Here is a 23,451-nt window from a genome sequence, read left to right as displayed (position 1 = left end):
GATGCCAAAAGTGGCAGAAAATACATGTATGCAATGTCACAAAATATTATTTCAAATAAATGCTGCTATTTCGATCTTTATATTCATCAAAGAAGAAAAAAGCATCATAGTTTCCACTAAAATATTTAGCAGCACAACTGTTTTCAACATTGATAATAATCAGAAATGTTTATTGAGCAGCAAATCTGCATATTAGAATGATTTCTGAAGATCATGTGACACTGGAGACTGGAGTAACGATGCTGAAAATTCAGCTTTGCACCACAGGAATAAACTATGTTTTAAAATATATTACAATAGAAAATAGTAATATTTCACGGTATTATCTTTTTTACTGTATTTTTCATCAAATAAATGCAGCCTTGGTGAGCATGAGAGAAACACAACAATTCTACTGACCCCAAACTTGAACATCTTAAATATAAACATCTATATATAAAGAGCATAGCATACTTCACATATTTTGTCATTTTTAGCTGGATGAGCCAATTAAAAACCACAGAGAATCATTTCAGACTGTTATCCTATGAAACCATGATCCAGTTACAAATGTTATTGCATTTCATTAATGTATAATTAGTGACATACATTAGAAAAATAGTGGTTAACCCCACAATTAATAACTAGTCACTGTAAGTGAAGAGAGCTTGATGAGAGAAATTACCTCTGATGTTTTAAAAAAAAATCTGATCTAGAGAAGTGAGAATCATAAATTAAACACACACAGATATATACTGTTTACAAACAGGCTAGTACTGATTTGATCCACAGAGGGAAGTATCATGATGAGAGCTATTAATCACTGTTCATCTGCATCTCTCTCCTGTCTGCTCCTCCCAACACTCTCAAATCATAACGCTGAGCCCTCCAAGCTCGAAACCCAACAGCAACACTATCAATAATAAAAAAACTCATGAACTGCAAACATATTTCACAACAGTATAAGGATTTTTTTTTTAAATAAGCTGGACTTTGGCCCACGGTATCATTGATATTCAGTATCAAACTGCTAATTAGTTCCTTTGAGAAGAGCTTTTGGCGGAACGGGAAACTTGACTCATTCACATCTGTGAAAATGTGAAGTATAGGTAGTCATTAATGTAATGCCTGTGAACCAATGCAAAAGACTCCAGATGGCAGAATGCCAACTATTTACTTTGAATAGAATGCTAATTCTTCTTGCCAACTATTCACTTTAAATAGAATGCTAATTAATTCCTTTATATTATTTAAGTTTGAAGGAAGTTACAAACTTGGGCAGAGAAAACCACTTCAAGTCTCAATTATTTCTTAGATAAATCAGCTCAGGGGTTCCCAAGCTTTTTTGCAAATTGAACCCCTTAGATGTAAAATATTTACTTGAAGTACAGCCTGAGATTCCAATTAAAAAGATATAAAAAAAAATTAATTAATTGTTTTATTTTGATGTTTATATTTTAAAATTATATAACATAGGGCATATTATTACTATTATGTTTTAATTAAAATTTTTTAAATGAAGATATAAATATATTGTTGTAAATCACAATTGCCTTGTAAAATAAAAAAATTGTATTTAATAACGATAGGCCTAATAATGACATTATTTTACACTGCAAGTTACAATACTATTATTTATGTCTTATAATACGCAACTTTCAAATTTCCGAGTTAGTGGAATAATGGTGAAATGCTGTAAAACGTTCAAATAAAGTGAACCTAGCAGACATTGTGTTCCCAAAACGCGTGTTAAATATTTTGTGAGAAGCAGCGTTTACTGTGAACCAGGCCGTATTGAGATGCTGAAAATTGCACTAAGCTATATCACGATTTCAGTTTAATTTCAATTAATTGTGTAGCCGCATTTATTTATTTTAACTTTGCACTCAATTTAATTATTAGCTTTTCATCAACTCACAAAACCCCATTTGGGGGAGCCTGTATTAGAAACAGTACATCTGGTCAGCTACCAGAGACAGCGGAGTAAAACAGAAATGGTGTCACATCAGTCTTCACCCGGGGCCATTTTTGTCTGTTTACTGGTAAGTATTGGATTAAGTTCCCTACCTGAGACTGTGGCATTTCATATTCTCCTCAAAGCTGGTCTTTATGAGAGCCTCTACATACTGCAATTGCTTTCCTAGAAATATAGACAATGGCTTGGCTTCTACGCATGGATGCATAATTGCCTTTTGTAAAATGTATAGAAAGAGGAGAAGATGGTGAAATGACTGAAAAGACTTTACATGCATCACAAGTTTCCCTCACTCCCTGCACTTTTAATAATCTCTAAAGTGAGAGAGAATCAAAGAAACATCATTATTAGATGAATCAAAGTCAGACTGCTTTCACATGCCTTATCAGCACAAACAGTCGACCATCTGATGGATGTGACTCACCAAATCATTTATTCCAATACTATTCCAGCCTTGCATTATGGGTAGGAAGGAAATAACGGTTGGGATTATCCAGCATCCTCCGATCATTAGAGCCACTCTCAGCGGTGTCATCTTATTCCCGTAGACCAGCGGCTGGCAACAGATGGCATAGTACCTGGAAGGAAAGGTAAAGAAACAGCATGCTGAATATTCATTTGTCCAGCCATATAGTACATAAAAAATTATTAAGATGAAATAATTGTACAGAAATGTAGTTAATTGCATATAAATGTTGCTAAAATATTAATATGCAACCACAGGTATATATTTTCTTGGAAAATGCATTTTCAGTATGCATGTGAATGACAACAACCTTGAAAAACCTGAAGGATGATGACCTGCCAGTGGCCCTGACTGACAAAATGTCAACCTATCAAGCATCTGGAAGACTCACATTCTGTCAAGCTGTTAGAACTTTCTGATCTGCTGTTCTAATCAGCTCAAGGTTGCTGGTTAAATGACACTGCTGACATTAAAGGTGAAGTATGTAATGTTGACAGCTAGCAGTTGAAATGGGTACTGTAGTCCAAATTCAAAATATTGGAGAGAGTTGTTTCTCTCGCCCCTCCTCTTCAGATTCAACACTCACGTAGGTTGCCAGATTGAGGACATGCAACAGGAATGAGTGTAACGGACAATGGCAGGAGACGAGCCTAAAACTGGCAGTTGATGAGTTGTTTTATCCATTTTTTAATATTCCTCTGGTCACAGAGCTTTTTAGATGGATGCTGAGGCTTTTTCTAGGTCGGGTAGAATCTGTGATCTCTGACCCAGTTTGTTTGCTGGCTTCCATGGCTGTAATGCGCTGTGTTTTCCGCCAACTGGCAACCCGGGGTGTCGAAATACTATTGGGTAAACTGGCAGTGGGCGGAGTCACATAGACCAAAACAAAAACAGACATTCTGACACTGAACGCACATTTCAAACTGGCTGTAGCCAGAGAAACAAGTATGTGAGCTTGACTGAAAAATGAAATGTATCAGTATTTATAGATCCACTACCATTCAACAGTTGGGGTCGGTAAGGTTTTTTTAGTGCTTTAGAAATAAGTCTCTTCCCCTTACTAAGGCTGCATTTATTTGATAAAATATACAATATAAACAATGACAATGTGAAATATTATTACAATTTAAAATAACTGTCTTCTAAGTGAATACATCGTAAAATGTAATTTATTCCTGTGATCAAAGCTGAATTTTCAGCATCATTACTCCAGTCTTCAGTGTCACATGATCTTCAGAAATCATTCTAACATGCTGATTTGCTGCTCAAGAAACATGTATTATTTTTATTACAGAAAAATTATTCACAAAGCTCTATTACCATTTTTTCCCAAGCAATACTAGAGGTTGACTAAGAAGAAAACCACAGGGTAAGGAAAAAAGAAAACTCTTGACTGTTAAATGAATGGCACTCAGTTAACACAGTCTACTCTCAGTTTGAGAGCAAGGAAAAATAAAGATGTAAAATGTGAAGTAATCCTTGACCTGCACTAAGATATAACTTGGTGACTCACAAAAGTGTCATAAAAGTGCATAAAAAAGTGTCACTGCACAAAAAAAGCCTTCAAGGAAACACCTGGCTACTGCTATAAATTGTTCTCAACTACTAAAGCTCAAAAGTTCAACTATTTTTGTTTGATAGAAACAATCCCTGACTTGTTGAAGAATTGAAGATTAAAGGACCAATCCCAGAAAGGTCTTTACCCCTTATACAACTTTTCACCCTTCACTTCCCATCACCTTCTAAGCCTCACAGTTCCATCTACAGCATGTCGTGAGATGAGCCTCGGATGGATATTTTGTGCCTTGTGGCTGTCAAGGATGTGTGTTTGGAGAGGTCTGCTATCTCAAAGAGTGATAGCAAGGGTTGAGGAAAAGCCACAGAGGACAGACTTTACTTACAATCCCTTCGACTGAACGGGACAGGTCTCTCTTTTTTTCTCTCTCTCTTTGACCCAGATGTGTAAAAGCTTCAGTCTGTGTGTGTCGAGGTTCCTGTTTACATGCATGCCTCCGGCCATGGAGTCTGCTAACCCAACCAAGTGTTCACCACAGCATGTTTAGAGCTACAACATGCTCTACCCCTGTGTCAATATGGCCTCTGCCCCTACAGGTCAGCGTTTGGGTTATATTGGGCTTGAAGGCATCAATGCTTGTCCAGATTCTGAAAGCCTGTTTTTATAATTCCATTTGGTGGTGCAAAAATGTCACATTTCACCTAGCTGGAAGCACAACAGGTGTTCTGAGTCATCTGCTGTGTCTAATTGACAACATAACTCCACTAAAATGCCTACGTTAGGCCCCCAAATAACATCATGATGCAATTTATTGACTCTTTATATGGGGGCGTTTGAATGGGACTCACATATCATTCTTCTGTAACAAATTTGGAAAGGTCAGGGCTTAGGAGATTTGCAGCAGTGAGAGGAAGTATTTGTCAGCGGGTCTGAAGCACTGAGCAAGCATTACTCACAGTCTTAAACCATTCCCAGCTTGTGTCAGATGACTCTCTGCTGCAATCCAGCACTGGACTCTTTCCGAAGTGCACATCTAGTCATTTTTTAGAGTTGGGTCAGTAAAATAAGTTTTAAGGCTTTGTGGTTTTTTACTGTTCAAATGTTTGGGGTCGGAAAGATGTTTTTTTTATGTTTTTTGAAAGAAGTCTCTTATGTTCACCAATGCAACATTTATTTAATCAAAAATACAGTAACAACAGTAATATTGTGAAATATTATTACAACTTAAAATTACTGTTTTCTGTTGTAATATATATTTAAAATGTAATTTATTCCTGTGATCAAAGCTGAATTTTCAGCATCATTACTCCAGTCTTCAGTGTCACATGATCCTTCAGAAATCATTCTAATATGCTGAATTGCTTGTCTCACACCGTTTTAAAATTAGTTTTTTTTCATGTCAAAAGGCAAAACAAAAGTGAATGGGGTAAAAAAAAAATCACTATTAGATTTCACCATACTTCCCCAATTAAAGGATTGCAAAGTTTTCTGAAATGTTATGTTTAAATATGCAAACGAGGCATTATCTAATTAAATATGCACTAATTTGCATGCATTTCCAGAACAGAAATCTGAACATTGGATGAAGCCAGATTCAAAATAGTTTGATTTTGTTGAGATATTAGAGTTTGGATTTCTCTTTTTATCACTCCATAAATCAGAAAATACTGCCAACAGACAGAAAACACATTTTCACCATGTTTTTAGGAGTAAAATGTCGTTTAAATCAGTGTGAATGAAATATGAACAAACCTTCAGAATATAGAGAGGAATCAAACTGTAAAATCTGATGTGTGCCAGAAAAAAAAAACTCTTTGAAGATATGGATTGGAATTGAAACCTACAGACGCAAATAGATAAAGTGCAATAAAAGAAACACTTAAAAGTGTATTTTGGATGTCTTCATTCCACTAGTCTGAAACAGCATATTATGAAAAGCCAAACAGCCCAAAAATCTTGCCTTAAGCTTTAAATATAAATGTTAGTAATGTCAAACCGGTCAAAATTTTAGGTACTTCAATAAAAAATGACACCATGAATTATCGATCATCTGTCTATTGCAGCAAGTCGCATCAGGCCACCGCATGGCTTTCCTCTGAAAACTCACACTGAATTTCAATAAGCACTGAAGCACTGTCCATATGCTGCCCACTGGTTTTATATTTGATCAGAGAAATGAAATCAGACCTGTTTATTTGCTTACCTGTATGTCAAAGTGACCATTAACTGACATCAGAGAACTGTAAACATGCAAATGTGTTGTTAAATTATTTGAAATATTAACTTCCTCAGAGATATTTCAAGTACATACTTTATTTTAAGGGGTTAGGCTGACAAAAACATTTGGGAATCCCTGCATTACATGAACAAACAATAATAAACAAAAGACATAATGTGACGTCCATACAGATTCAAAAAGTGAATTCTTGCTGGGAACATGTTTCTGGCAGTAAAACAAGCCTGGAAAACACACAATCTTTATTGTTGTCATATAAAGTTTAGGACAGAAAAGTGCAAAGTTCTTCATATTAAAAATGGAAGCTGGGATACAAAGGGAAAATATCACAGTCATGCTGTTTTGCCAATAAAAATGACACACACTAAAGGGTGCACTTGTATTGAAATGATTACGACCTCAATTGAAATCTTACAGGAATGCATCAGCTTAATGAGGAATAACACTGCACTCCCATTGTGCAGCAGTTTACGGCATTTCGTAACCGCCGCTGAAAGACTTCCTGACAGCTCCCTGAGACTGATCAGGTGCGGCACTCCACATTTCATTTCTGTAGTGCCACCTGGGTCTCTTTCTTCCATGCTGCTGAGGTGTGCAAATAGTCGTGACAGTAAAAGCTTCTAGATCAATTTACAACTTGCAAACGTGTTCTTGCCAGGTCACAGGCTCTGTGTTGGAAGTTGCAGATGATTTGCTCTGCTTAATGCAATGTTGGCAGTACATACTATACTACAGAACCATACTGAATTTCCACACTGAAATCAATCTTATTTTCAAACATCTTTTGCGTTGTTTTTGAGTAAAAATAACTTAAAAGGCATTGCAACTACGAATTGTTGCAAATGTGTCCCTAACAAAGTCAAAATGAAACTGCATTTGCAACCCATTTTAATTCTGTAATATTGACATTTCAATGTGAAACTACACGTTTAGCAAGATTTTTTTGTGACTTGTGAATCGGTTGATTCATGTATTCATTCAAGTGGCCTCAATGCAATCGATTGTGGAGGATTACATTGCTGGCAAAAACTTTAAAGAAGGTTTTTGGACAAGGATAAAGAGGGCTGAAGGTCAAGTTCAGCCTCAAGACGCATCCCAATTGTAACGGTTCATTGTCAAAACTATCAAAATAATTTATTGCTGTAACCTTTATTACATAACATAATTGGCAGTACATTACTAGGGCTGTTAATATGTAAGATTTTATATAGTCTGCATTCCTAAAGGCCAATTCACACCACACCGACAGATGCAAATCAACGCCTACCGTCATCAGATTACACGGCACTTCTCAGACATTCCAAAACTCGACAAACCTCGATTCAACATTGATTTCAATTGGCGAAAACAAGCAAGATCGATGCCATGGGACGCCAACGGGGTTAACACACTGATCCGACAAAACCCTACAAATGTGCATAAATAGCTACAATATTAAGCTATTGGTTAACATTAATTACAATGTTACAATGTTAACTACTGACAAAATTTTCCTTACCAGGATTCATTAACAAATGTCTAAATACACACGTCAAAATAGATTACACTTGATTTTGATTGTCTGGATTGTATGCATTCAAATGGTTGAATACACAACTTTCATCAATAAAGCAGCCTTGCTATTGAAAATCTGCATTATATTTCTCAGCAACGAGGTAGTAATGTCACTGTTTTTGAAATAACTAAACTCGCAATTTCAGTATTAGTAGAGAGACACTGCACCCTCTTTTTCATTCAAATAAATGACTACTTTATTTTACTTCCAAATTGTAAATCCAATGGCCTGTTGATAAAATAACTATCTGTCCAGTCAGAATTTTCACTGAAAACATCAATGACAGCTTTAACTTGCCCATACTGGCAAGTGACCATGGTATAATCATGATAATCTATCGCTAAGTGTGCATTTACATTGATACACATTGTGCAAGGGCATAGAATTTCGCAGAGATGCTAGGGACATGTCCCTACCAATATCCAGTGACTATTAAATTGTCCCTAGCAATAATTTTGATCAAACAATGAAATGCCTGCTGTCTGCCATTATGTCCCCACCAATGCCAAAATCAAACCTACGCCCTTGACAATGTGCAATCATTTAATGCACACAGCCATGGATTATCCTTCCAAATGAAAAATGAATTGAAAAAGCAATTGAAAACTTACAAATGTAACAAGACATACAGCATATGCATTCTGTGAAGAGAAAGTTCAACCAGAAATGAAAATACTGTCATCAGAAGATCTATTTATAAATAAAAGAAGACATATTTCCCATTTTGGATGAAATATCTCTTTAATATCAGCTGCTGTCTTGCAGTTTTTAATATCAGTTGCAGTTTGACTTCTCAGGTAACTTTGATAATGATAATGAGAACAATGTTTTTTGCTATTGTGGCAGGTTGACATTGTGTTTTTGTGCTATGACTCCAATGTGTGTCATTTTCTGCATGGCTTACTCTGATGTAAGCACAATGTAAGCGCAAAACCTTTGGGACAGCTTTGTGCATGCTGTATTCTCTGCACCTGTTTATAACACCATAAAATATATGACCTTGCTTATCGTGTATATTTCCCAAGTCACCCAGAAGACCACAATGAATTTCTCAACTGCTGATACACACAGCAATTATCAAGAAGAACTGCAGAAGTTTCTAAACTATATGTAAGTGGCGGCTCGTGACACACAAATAACACAGCTAACGGGCACCTACAATTAGTATTCAACCGGAATGAGTCAGATGAGTGGAGGCATAATGGAGAGCACTAAATTAAGCATTAAATCAACACTGAGACTGCAGATCATCTGAAGAGACTCATGCCGTATCGCAGACTCTAAACACATGCTGCTCGGCACGTGGGGTTTGTGTGAGAAATGAGAAGAGACTGCTACTAACCTGAAGGCCGAAGAAGAATTACATGGGAGAAAACAGCTTTTAAGAACAAGGCGGAGCGCATTTCACACAGTCTAAATTGAGATGACATGGCTATTATTGCTGTATGTGCTAAGTGAGCACCGGAAGGACACTCGACCAGCCTCATTGTCAAAACTCAGGAGGGCAAATGACTTGTGAAATAGCTGGAAAGGGTGCCATTTCCCTTGCACGAGATCCATGATTGTAATAAGTGCCGCCTGTAGCCAAGTTGACTGGAACCTCTTAATTCCTTCATACTCAGGAAAACATCACAACAACGGCACGGAAGTAGATGCCAAGTGGAGCGTGAATGCGATAAATAGTAACAGGAAAGACAAGATGAACAGAAACATGGAGATAGCATAACAATCTCTTCCTACAATTTTTTTAATTTTTACAACCCTCAAACAATCACGTACAAACATCTGCCACTTTTTTGTAAATAAACATTAATAGACTTTATTGCTGAACAAGTCATATGGACTTCTTAGATGTGTTTATGGTGTTTTTTGAGCTTGACAAACCCTGCTCACAAAGGGAAGAGAGTAGGACTGTGTATTGCCAACAAAGTCACGATACGATACGTATCCCGATACGGGACTGCACTAATTTTCACCTCAGCAGAATTGAGTAAAACAGCTGCTTATTAAACATAATTAAACTATTGGGCCATTGATTACTATTGGCAGAGCAGGCAGTTGACCTCTGCATTATGAACGGCCTCCATAACTGTACCATAGTATAACAATACAGGTAATGGCATAGGTTTCATGTTAACATTGGGCACTCCCCACCAGGTACAATATTCTGATTGTTTGCATCTTGTTTTTAAGCCCATAAATAATAATTTACTCATTCTAACATATACTGTAATGTACTCATTCTATTCTATTAATAAAATCGCCTTGCATTGCTGGTAGGTTAGCACTGCACAAATTAACACACTCTCTACGTTTAAAAATAATAAAAACAAAAATTTGAAGTGTTCTTAACTAATAATGTGCTTTATATAATAATGTCTTCACTGTAGCTCACGCGCACACATTCAGTCCAGTGTTGCCACATTCAGTAGTTTTGTTGCTACTTTAACACTGTTTTTCATGTCCGTGGGTTGAAGCGACCCCAATAACGTGATATTTATCCTCTAAAATGCATATTTTACAAGGGGAACACCGCCAAAAAACGTGTATTTTATCCCTCGGAATGCAATTTGTAACGGGGAACCCCCCTCGAAATGTGATTGGGCTAGTTTTGAGTAGCAATTGGGTGGGTTTTATTGTTAAAACCTGGCAACCCTGATTCAGTCTCTTATTCAGCGCTGCCCTACAATTTCATTCATAAAGGAGCTTTACTGCTGAAGAGCTCCCATATCTTTCTCAACAAAGAGTTGGTAACATCGTTTCTGAAGCAATTAAAGCCACCGCTTCACTGTTAATAGAGAAATACAGGAAAAACAGAGGCAATTCTTAAATGCAATGTCTCTCTCTTGTAAATGAACACTTGATGAATTACACTTCTGGGAATAGAATAGCTGTTGGAGATCGCTAAACTGCAAACTTACCAGTGTTTTCAGAAAGCCAGTGCTTTTTTCCACAGCGGAGAGAGAGAGCGTGTATACATGGTTGTCAGGTTGACAAAAAAAGTAACACACTTATCAGATAATTCCGTATTGTGCAAGTGTGAAGCTCTGTTTCGGGGATTACATCTCTTTATATCGGGCAACCCGGTTAGGTTCCACTGCAGCCAGATTAAACCTAGCTGTAGCCTATATATTATACTCTATCTATTCATAATTTTTTTTAGAAACCTTGCACTTTTCAATTCCGTTTTAAATGCTGTTCTTGTATTCAAATTAAGTGTGGTCCAACTGCTGCGCACGTGCCGTGATATCGATACTGAAACAGCTGTATCGATATCCATATCACCAAGTGCCTGTGACGATACATCGTCGTATTGAACACAGCCCTAGAAGAGAGCAGCTTGGACTTTTGGCTAAGTTTCTCCTTTTGCCCAATCTGGAAGTGTTCCATTCATGAGCTCTTACTTGTAAGTCGACTATGTACAAGCCCCTAAGTTTCTGCATGTCGCATTATATGGTGGCTCCAGTTGTCTGTCTAAAATAAAATTATTTTATATCGAAGTGCACTAAATTGTATTGAATGTGCTTGTACTTAAAGCCGGGGTGGTTTCTCCATTAGGGCGATTGGGCGACGCACCACCAAAGCGCGAAAGGTTTTTTTTTTTCTTTAACATTCAACCACAGTGTTATGCTAGCTTTCACTATTCTAGAATTTGTTCTGCCTCTAAATAGTCCAATCAGCGTCGAGTCGCGTTTTGTGTAGTACCGCCCCTTTTTGGGCGATTTCTGTCAGACTGAGAATCACCCCGAATGCTCTCATAGACTTCCATGCAAAGATAATTTTTTTTGAACCGCAGGCACTGCAATGCAATTTCTATGAGTTCCGGGAGGGCTAGCACTAACGTGCTTTCGTCATCATGCGTAACCTTAACTTGTGCAAGGATTGGTGGGAACAGTGACATCCAATAATATTTAAAAACTATTTTGAAAGTTAACAACAAGAAAAAATGAAAAACTACTTTAATATATTTATCAAATATGAAAAAAAAAAACAGAGAGAGACGGGGACAGCTACGCCAACTCAAATTCAGTTGTCAGTTGAACTTGTCCATACATATTTGAGCTGTACTCTATTTTACTGGGTCAAAAACGAACTCTATGCACTGTAATGTCATGTCCCCATATGTTTTTCCATTACTTCAACTCATCGAATTAATTGCCATTGACTTCCATATTATTTTTCCAAACTTTGCAAGTCAATAGCTACCATCAACTGTTCAGTTAGTTCAAAATCTTCTTTTGTGCCCAATAGATAAAAGAAACTCAGATTTTATCTTCAAGTAACTTTAGTCGCTGTGGACTTTTCCTTCTTCAGTTTGTTATTGACCAAATACTTATTTTCCACCATAATTTGCAAATAAATTCTTTAAAAATCCTACAATGTGATTTTCTGGATTTTTTTTTCTCCTTTTTTCTCTCATAGTTGAGGTATACCTATGATGAAAATTACAGGCCTCTCTCATCTTTTTAAGTGGGAGAACTTGCACAATTGGTGGCTGACTAAATACTTTTTTGCCCCACTGTATATGTGTTTTGCTTAGTTATATGTTAGATATAGTTTCATTTATTAAATCCCTTATATTCACAACTGATTGTCTCTGTTTGCTGCTCACGATTCGAAGTCTATGAATGTTTGAACCCTTGCTACATTTGCTAAATTACTGCTAGCACTGCATAAAGAAGGACAGTTTATTCTTCCTTGGCCAGGAAAATAATCGTTCCTTGAATTGATAAATGATTATATTGTCTGCTCGGTGGATGGACAGATCAAATAATTGTAATATTGATTCTGCTACAGTTAATTCGAAGATATAATCTAAATATTTATTATTAATCATAACCAGTTATAATTAGTCATAAATATTTCCCTGTTGAGCTGAAAACCCCTACACCCTTTAAATAAATGTTTACATGATGGCCATTGCATCAAAAGCAGCTCATGATGGCATAAAGAAAATTACTAGAAGAAATAGAAGCAAAGACTGGCATGCATAGACTGCAATATCGTATGTTTGTTTGTAGGCAGGCTATGTAGCAACTAGATAGTTACAACATTATTTGACTCTCAAGTCAGTGGAAAAGTAGGCCAGAATAAAGAGAGAGAGAGAGAGAGGTACATGTCAAATGAAGAAAGAGCAAACCAAATATTATGAGTCCCCTCCTCTCGATGAGCCCTCAGGCCTCCTTTAACGAGCGAGGCACTGGAAGGCGGCCTGTGTGACTTCAGGGGCCAAATGACGTAAACTAGGGAAGCAGCTGAGCACTCAAAGCTCATCCTGAATATCAGCGCTGAGGTCTAATGCATCACTCTGGGGTAAAGGGCCAGAGCTGAAAGGCTGGTTCATGCAAACTAATGCTTAGTGCTTTACTGAACAGCTAAATGGAGTAGCTTTACAATGTGCCAGTGTCACACAAGATGCTTGAGATACTAAACCGCGTCGAGTACCTCTTATTTTTTCTTTTCAACATTCACAATGGAGCGCTTGCTTCTGGCAGGAACAAGGGAAGAAACTAAATAGAATGTCAAAGAATAAAACGGATTACATTTGAATGCCCATTCACAGATTTTAGACGAATTATCCATTAAAGTTATATGCAGAAGAAAGATAAGCTCAGACTGAGAAAAACAGTTGTTGTTGTTTGCTCTTGTGGTTATTACAGTAATTCTTTAAAAGCCTCAAACGGCTAGCCAAGCGGACAGAAGCCGAACAAAATTATAGACACTTTAACAAACAACCTTAATGTTTCACAAAGAGCAACAATCTTTCATGAAACCTACAGCATTTATGCATTATAAATCAGAAACATATGCAAAACTGAACATAAGAATTGTTTACCTATACTGTCACTAATGTGCCCTTAAGTAAAGCACTTAACTCCAGGCTGATCCAGGGGATTTTTTCTTTAATAGGACTACTGTAAATTGCTTCGCATAAAAGCATCTGCTACATCTGAGATTTTCATGTTTTGGACGATTAAATATGCTGATCCCCTCTGGGGGACACCTTTCCTAAAATAAAGGTATATATTTTCATGTATAAAACACAATTTGTTTAAAAGAAAAACGTTTTGTTGCTTCTAAAACTTAAAACGGTTATATTTTTTATATTTTATTTTTTATTGTTTTATTGTTTAAATGAAAACTATTAATTAATTTAATAAATTATTGAAAGCTTTATCATATACAAATTATGTCACTGTACTAAAGTCCAAAACGAATTAAAGTAGTAAATTATTATAATATTTAAAAATATTTTTTTATATTTACTTTCAATTAGGCTGGCATCGATTGACTATGCACTATGAGAGTAATGTCAGGTGTATTCCTCTTTTTTCATTTCTTACTATTAAAACTGGTTAACAGTATTATATACACACACACATATATATATATATATATATAAACATTTGACAAAATAATACAAATTATAATTTTACAAAAGATTTGTGTCAAATAAATTATGTTCTCTTAAACTCTCTATTAATCAAAGTATAAAAAATAAATTACGATTTCCACAAAAATATTAAGCAGCACTGTCAACACTGATTATAACAAGAAATGTTCTTGAACACCCATTGCCTAAAAAAATACTTGTTTTTTCTCTCTCTCTCAAATGTTCCCTGGAGCCATTAGCATCTCTTTGCGCTCCTCTAGTCTGAAAACCCCACTCTGTCCAACAACAAGATGTTCCTCAGTCAAACATTTGACAAAATAATACAAATTATAATTTTACAAAAGATTTGTATGTCAAATAAATTATGTTCTCTTAAACTCTCTATTAATCAAAGTATAAAAAATAAATTACGATTTCCACAAAAATATTAAGCAGCACTGTCAACACTGATTATAACAAGAAATGTTTCTTGAACACCCATTGCCTAAAAAAATACTTGTTTTTTCTCTCTCTCTCAAATGTTCCCTGGAGCCATTAGCATCTCTTTGCGCTCCTCTAGTCTGAAAACCCCGCTCTGTCCAACAACAAGATGTTCCTCAGTCCCATTTCACATATTTTTAACCGCTTGCCTGTTGCTCGACTCTAAGAGTTTATTAGGTTCATAATCACAGTGTTGGTGGATGATTTACTTGGCAAGGGACTTTGTGTGGCCGCACATAGATCGCCATGGAAACAGCATCCCTACACAGTCCACAGAACTAAACTCTCAAGTGCTAGTCCTCTGTGGTGAAACAATTAATGGCTGCCATGACAACAGCAACTGCAGTCATGTGTCAAGACTATACATTTATGGAATTTCAATTCATAGCACTTGATTTATACACAATGAAAATCCTGAAATGAAATGGGCGTTTGTTTTTTACCTGTCGAGGGATATGCAGCACAGGTGTAAGATGGAGGCGGTGGTCAGCAGCACGTCCAGAGAGGTGCGGACCAGGCAGAAGGTCTCACCGTAGATCCAGTTCTGATGGATCAGTTCTATGGCACCAAACGGCATCACCAGCACTGACACCAGAAGGTCAGCAAACGCCAGCGAGACGATGAAGTAGTTGGTTTTGATTTTCCTGTGGGACAAACAAAAAGCATACGTTCATTTCTTCTTTTTTATGAATTCAGCTGAAAAAAAAAACAGTCATTCTATAACTTACACTTCACATGAGGAAAAAAGCGTAAAAACAATACAGTATGATTTCTCAATAAAACTGTGAAACTCACTACTATTGGTTTCAGTTGATATTAGGGGCGTGCGATATTGACAAAAAAATTATGTCTCAATATTTTTGGGGATTTTTTGACAATGGTAATTAAACAATATTTTGCAGAGTGTGTTTTTGTGCTGGTACCTTGGCTGGTTTAGGCCTGTCATGGATAAATAAAAGTAACACTAAAACTGTCAGTAGGTGGCGGCAAATTCCTGTTATAATAAGTGATTCATTGAATCATTCATTCAAGCCATTCGTCGTTCAAAACGGCTGATTCATTTAGAAATGAGCAAGGGACTGTTTTCCGAATGGATAATTGAATCATTGGCTCAAATTTGTTCCAAATTAGATTCACTCAGGAACGAAACACCGCAGTGTGTCTCTGAGCCGCACAAATGTTCTGCCCCGGCTTTGATTAGAACGTTTTTCATTGGTGAAACAGAAAAACGGACAATATTGTGTTTAAAAATTGAACTCAGTATTCTTGTTTGTTGACCTACCGTATAAAATCAATATCACATTCAAAATCACGCTTATACGCTGATATTCGGGAAAACAGCACTCTTGGTTGTGTGATATTACTAAACTATATCACATCTCATGTATATACAATATATATATATATATATATATATATATATATATATATATATATATATATATATATATATACACAAAAGCCCATACAGGGATATTTTTTGCATTCATAACTTGAATTATAGGGCATTTTAACTGCATTCTAATCACGCAGTAAATGCTTTTGGACTCTCAAGATGTGTTTTGTTTCTTTTTTGCAAATTAAATGGCATACACGATAACGTCAGTGTCACAAATTCAGCCTCTGTGGCTCCCTCCGATCACCACCAGAGGGAACCATCACCGGAGTACTACATATCCCCTCGGACTCCAATTCCGACAATGCACCTTGCCAGAGACTAATCACCTGCACAGGTGTTCCCCATCTACCCAGTCTATTTATACTGTGCCATCCCTGCTCTCTTTGCGAAGTCTTGTTTTGCCAAGCAGACATTTCAGAGCGGTTTCCCTGTTTTGATTTCCCGATTACGATTGCTTGCTGCCTACCTTTTCTGACCCTGCCGGCCTTGTTGATTCTTGCCATTGTTTGTCTGCCGCCTGCCTTGACCCTTATAACGAACTCTGTTTACGATTCTGCCCAGCCTTCGTTGTGTCTGACACCTGGTGACGATTTATGCCTGTATGACCTGCCTTGTGATCTAATAAAACTGCACATGGATTCTAACGCTACTGCCTCTGTGTTACAGTCAGCTTGCACAATTAAAATAACAACTACGATAAAATAACAATTATTAGCGCAGATGATAAATATGGCACACCCTGTAGTTGATATATTTTATTAGTGTATTGTATCTGCCAAGCTTAATCATTATTGGTGAGTTTGTCAACTATGTTACAGAAAAACTTTTTTTCTTTTTTAAAAAAAATCAATTAAGAAAATTACTCCTCGACAATTAATATACTACTTGACAATAGGTCACTGGAGATCAAATATGATCACATGATGCTGGTCACATGGTTTTGTAATAAACCATTTTTTTATTTTGTTGAGTTTAATTAGTAACATGACAGAACAGAGTGACTAAAATGAAATATTTTCTTATTTGAAAGAAAATAAAATTTAAAATCTAAACTTAAATCTATTTTTAAGGTATTTAGATATACAGTTTCAAATGTAATATAGATATAAATGTAATTTTATTTATTTTTTTTAATTTAAATTAGTTATTAATTTGAACTCAAGACTCATCAATTAAATATAAGTGTGAGCTTATATTATGTATACTCTTAAATGATAACGCATGATATTTCTGACGAAAAAGGATAGAAAAAATATAATTATCATCAATGGACTTGAAATGTTCCCTAAAATATAGAATGACCCAAATGTTTGTTCTCTTTTCGGAAATTTTAGGGAAAGACATTTAGGAAAGTGGGCACAAAATCACTATGGAAGTATCATAAAAGTTGTCAATTTGTGGATGAACTACCCATTTAAATTTAATAATGGATGTAAACACAGCAGCTAGACAAGATGTGTTTCCTCATGAGCAGAAATTCATATTCACTATCAAATCAGTTACTTGGAGAAAACAGTAATAAGGTATCTGCTGAACGTGTATGTGCTATGTGTGTGGTACAATGTTGATAGGTTGTCATAATGTTCGCTCCCCTTGAGGCTCTCCAGAGCTCTGGGCACCCTATTAATGGGTAATAAAACTCTCGCTCGAGCTTCTTGACACACACAGATCTATATAGAGCTCACTGAGAAGCATTAATAGGCTCAAATCATTCTGTCACCTAACCATAACATGGCATAAAATCCACATACCAGCTGCCTGTCAACAATATACATGTCTGAAAGAATGCAGAGAAGGGCACTGATTGGCTTTCATGCACATTTGACGCCAATTTGAAGAATGAAAAGCAACAAGCATCTGACGATTACACCATCAGATAGTGTGTCAGTATTTACAAATCCCTTTTGGATGCATCATTAAAGCAAAATGGCACCAGATGTTCCAGTTGACCCTATGGAGGGCAGCCTGCTTTAAAGACATTTTTTATTACCGTCATGACATAACGTTTGGCGTGTGACTGGCTCTTTGAGAAATGTAGATTATTTTCCCCATGACTTCTATTATCAGATAAGCATCACAAAGGTGGTGGAGTGGAAACATGCCCCTTGAGTGAAGGAATCTGGGTGGTATGAGACAGGATAAGCAATTTATAAATCAGAGGGAAGTATAGTATGTGAAAAAGAGGAAGGAATGTATGAAGCGATGAGTGGCATGACGCTTGAGGAGATAAGAAGCCTAGCGCAGCTTCCAGGCTTGAGAGACATCAGAAACCGCCAGCACTTACAGAGCTGCCTAAACGCTTTCTCCTCTCCTTCACTGTGTTCATTGGATAAAAAACATGAAAGCAACAGTTACAAGATTTTTTAGTTCAATTTGTTTATTTAATCATTTTAAGCAAATAATGTGAGTGAACTTAAATGCCATCATGCAACCTTAAAGTAATGAAATGAACGAACGTGTTGGGTTGGTAAGATTTTTAATTCTTTTGAAAGAAGTCTCTTACTCTCACCATGGCTGCTTTTATTTGATCACAAATACAATAAAAACAGCAAGATTGTGAAATAACCGTTTTCTATTGTAATATATCTTTTAGTTCAATTTGTTTATTTAATCATTTTAAGCAAATAATGTGAATGAACTTAAATGCCATCATGCAACCTTAAAGTAATGAAATGAACGAACGTGTTGGGTTGGTAAGATTTTTAATTCTTTTGAAAGAAGTCTCTTACTCTCACCATGGCTGCTTTCATTTGATCACAAATACAATAAAAACAGCAAGATTGTGAAATAACCGTTTTCTATTGTAATATATCTTAAAATGTAATTTATTCCTGTGATGCAAAACTGAATTTTCAGCATCATTGCTGCAGTCTTCAGTGTCACATGATCCTTCAGATATCATTCTAATATGCTGATTTGCTGCTTTGGAAATATTTTTGTGGAAGCTGTGATAGGATGGGTTGATAAATAGAAAGTTTAAAAGTTTAAAAGAACCACTTTTTTTTTTTTATCAAAATCATTTATAACATTATATATGTTTTTATATATAAAGTCATTTGAGGTAATTCTGGATGGAACTGAATTAGGACACATGTTCTAAACCTGGATGTACTGTATATAGTTACTTTTTGTGTTACTTTTTTTTTTTTTTTTTACTTATTACTTTATAAAAACAAAAATGTGTACTTTGATACAATTTAACACATTTTGAGTATAATTTATATTTAAAACACATTAGGTAATTATACATGTCTATATTTTGTAAAGACACTTGGATGCATTGAGCATTATATGCATTCAGCATTGTTTGTAACTTGAAATATGCTATATGATTGTACTCAAATGAATGTTCAAAATAAACATAAAATGGAAAAAAAAAAATCATAATAATAATTTATTATAATAAATCGCACTGACCCCTAACATTGTATATTAGCCTTTTTAATTTCAATCTCAAAAACATTTTTTAAACCATATTATGTGTTTCATCTAATCTAATGTAAGTCATATTGTGACGAGAGGGGCGGGGCTGAGGGCCGTGGGAACGGAGCGAGGCCGGTGGAGGAAATGCTAATGCGCGACACCTGCACCACTCACCGGTCTCGAGTCCCACGGAGGAGCTCCGGGAGGATAAAAGGAGGAGTGACGACAGTGTTGGACGAGAGATGATCAGGCCTGGACTTTATTTTGTGTTTTGTGTGCGGCAGTCGTCCGCGGGGGGCTGCCGCTTTACTTTCGTTTTGTGTTTGTTTATTTTATTAAATTGTTTAAATGTCCGCCGGTTCCCGCCTCCTTCTTCCCGAACTACGAACGTTGTTACACATATTATGTCCTTTAATCTTATGTTCATCATAATGTTCATCTGATGTTTCCTTTTGTTTGGTGTCTTAAACTTCTAACAATACTTAACATTACATGACAACTCATAAGACCACACAAAAAAAAAAACCTACATATAGACCTTCACATGAAAAACAACTAACTCATCATTTTGAGTCTGAGAAACTCATCTTGACATCACAAGATTGATAACAAAATCATATTATTATAATGATAACAATCATTATTATTTATTCATGACTCAGTGCATGCTGGGAATCCCAGCACTCTGAGAAACCTGTATCTGTGCAGTTAGTTAGATCTTACATTAAAGTTAGCAAAATGTATTAAAAACGTATTATAATGGAAAAGCTGTTTTGAAATACATCACTCGAGCTCCTATTTTAGTTATTGGAACTTTCTAATAGTAAGTAAAAAAAAATAAAAAAATAAATATATATATATAATACAAATATTACGTTATTTTGTCAGCATTACAGGTGGAACATACACACACACACACACACACACACACACACACACACACACACACACACACACACACACACACACATACACAAAATATTGTGAGAAATGTCTGTTTTTTGTCCATAAAATGGAAGTCAATGGGAACCAAAACTGTTTGTTTGCACAACTAGTTACTAACATGCTTCGAAATATCTTCTTTTGTCTTCCACAGAAGAATGAAAGTCATACAGATTTGGACTGACATGAGGGTAAGTAAATGATGGCATAACTATCCCTTTATGAATCTAAGAACCATTTTCAAAGAGGATTTTGCTGCTTCGGATATCCGTCTCTGGCCATATCAGTGGCTTGCACATTTGTGATGTTGACACTTTCTAGACAGTCTGAGATGATGGTGAGACAGTGGTTACGTTTACATGCACAATTTTTGCTTCAATAGGACTGAATTCATTCAGATTGATGAATCTGAATGTAGTGTTTACATGAACGCTCAATAAAGCGATCGGGTTGATGTGCGCGTTTATATGTCACAAGCTTCAAATCGGAATTGATTTTTTTTTTTACATGCGCACACTGCACAAATATAGAGTTTCTCACTGTTTGCACATAATAACCACTCTCCTACATGGTTTATTTATTTGTTTTTAACAGCAGAATTAATATTTATTAATGTATGGATAAATATACATATAAACCGCTGTGCCGTGCTGCTCATATTTATCACACAGTAAAATTGCCCCTCCCCGTGCCCAAAACGGGTTGCCTGTGGATGAGAATCAGAAACAAGGACTGGTGGGAGGTTGTCCTGCTCCACTTCACAGTTGCCGAGTGAAAGGAGAGTTTTATAATGACAGGACACACATTTATACAACACTTTATTCAAAAGGAAGAGCCGCTCGTTCCATTACGCTATTTCTGCGTCATTGCACACGCGCAGTTCTTTCCGTTTCGGGGTTCAATCCGATCTAGTGCTTACATGCACTCTCAATCATATTAGAAAAGGAATAAACGAAATGTCATTCCAATCGAGTTCAATCGGATCGATTAAGGTGTTTACATGAAGGCTTTTCAGTCCGACTGAGCCGTCAATCCGATTACAAATGGATTATTTGGTTGCATGTAAACGTAGCCAGTGAGATATGATACAGTGTGGGTGGAGATCTGGAGCTTAAACAAACAAGCACTGTTGTTTCCTGTCAGACATGGACTATTTCTGTTAATAAAGGACTCAGAGCTCCATTCAGCTTTCATTGATGCAAAAACAATTGCACAGTTTTCCAAGAACTCAGCAGGACACCAAAGGAGTAATTAACAAGCTGCTAATTACCCACTGAAATGAAACACAAAGAGGCTATGTATAAGTGTTTATGAGCGGGTGAACTGCTAAACTAATAAAATAAAACCACCCATTGTTGCCGGAGACACTGTTAAACAATGATGAGCTTGTACTCTCGTTTATAACAATTAACCATTAACCTGTGTATTGTGTGTCAAAGACAAGATCACATGCCGGAGAAGTGATCGGACGGCCTATTTTAAGACATCTATCACTACCGACATGACAATATTCAGTGCATGACTTCCTCTTTGACACTACTTTTTCTTGGTAACCTTGATGAATGGTAACCTTTCATGACTTCAGAGATTTCTTAAAGGAAAATCATACTGGTGCCTCCAGACTTGAGAGACAAAAGAAACCTACAGAATCCTGAAAAATGTATCACCTTTTCCACAAAAATATGAAGCAGCACAACTGTTTTCAACACTGATAATAATCAGAAATGTTTCTTGAGCAGCAAATCAGCATATTAGAATGATTTCTGAAGATCATGTGACACTGAAGGGTGGAGTAATGATGCTGAAAATACAGCTTTGATCACAGGAATTACATTTTAAAATATGTTCAAATAGAAAATTTGAAATTGTAATAATATTTCACAATATTATTGTTATTACTGTATTTTCGATCAAATAAATGCAGCCTTGGTGAGCAGAAGATACTTCTGAATGGTATTGTACATCTTAATTTTCTCTATTTTGGATAAAATATTAATCTAACAATTCATCATATTAGTAATATCGCGTCATATTCGTTTTATTTTAATCACAATTTAGTGGACATAAAAGTACATATTTTTTCTTTTAATTAGTTTTGATTGGATTTTCTAACATGAAAAACTGTCAATTCTTCTTTTTTTCTATTTCTAGTTTGAATTTTTTTATTTTTTTTGCAATATTGTTTCAATCAGTCAATGTATATTTTTCCCCCAAGGTCACTTTCCATTCTATTAGTCTTTTGTAAAATCCTACAACTAACAAAAGTAAATGCAGAAAATATGACGAGGCATATCTTGCTCTCGGCTTCACTCACTGTGTCTATACCGGACACTACAGTTGTCGCATCGCAAGTCTACACTGGACGCGATAAAGCGACCATTGCAAATCTTTTACCAGATTTTTTTATAGGTTTAAAGGGGATGCAACCAAAAAAGTTTGAGAACCACTGATTTAGAGTAAGTTTGATTCACTAGTTATTAAATATTGGCATTTAAGACAGCTTTCGCCACCTCAATTCCCATGGAAACAGCGGCGTAAAAGCACTGCCCAGGAATAGAAAGCACATTGCCCACACAGAGTGATCGAAAAAGACCATTCCTGCTCATGAAGATCATTTCTTTAGACGTAGATCTCACAGACGTTGGGCCTCATTTACGAAACGAACGTACGACATGGGCATACGGTCGTTTCAACGCAAAACTTGGAATTTATCAATATGGACGTGAGCGGTGGCTACGATCAAATCTCACGTCTGGTCTCAGCTCGTGTACGCAAGTATGAGTTACCTGAACTTAATATGGTGGAGAATTCTAGAATGACAGCATTTTGTTCATTTTTATTTTCCTGACCGTCAAATGAAGCTCATTAGTCGATCGTTAACCAGTAAGACTAGAATGTATTTTTTGAATGTCTTTTTTTATTTATTAAAATGTATAATAGGCTATAATATAATTAACAGATTTACAAATGGGGGGGGGGCACTGTGCAACAAGTATAGGCTATTCTCGTTTTTGTGACACTCTTAATGCATTTTATTTCTTTTCTTTATGTCTTTTCATTGTCTGTTTGATTACGTCTTTTAATAC

The 23,451-nt window shown here is 36.1% G+C and overlaps 1 protein-coding gene across 1 annotated transcript in view; it reads right to left on the bottom strand.

The window, feature by feature from the left end:
- LOC107601179 (5-hydroxytryptamine receptor 4-like) overlaps positions 1-23,451 on the bottom strand; it is a 75,282-nt gene that overhangs the window by 46,836 nt on the left and 4,995 nt on the right. The window contains exons 2-3 of the mRNA XM_016293247.1: positions 15,045-15,245; positions 2,379-2,532 (exon numbers count right to left, since the gene is read on the bottom strand). Coding sequence (XP_016148733.1) covers positions 2,379-2,532; positions 15,045-15,245 — 355 coding nt within the window. The remainder of the gene's footprint in view (positions 1-2,378; positions 2,533-15,044; positions 15,246-23,451) is intronic.

Source organism: Sinocyclocheilus grahami, unplaced genomic scaffold (assembly GCF_001515645.1).
Source record: "Sinocyclocheilus grahami isolate Dianchi unplaced genomic scaffold, SAMN03320097.WGS_v1.1 scaffold301.1, whole genome shotgun sequence".
Lineage (NCBI taxonomy): Eukaryota > Metazoa > Chordata > Actinopteri > Cypriniformes > Cyprinidae > Sinocyclocheilus > Sinocyclocheilus grahami.
Note: the sequence above shows the minus strand (reverse complement) of the source record. Positions and strands in the feature narration are given on the sequence as shown.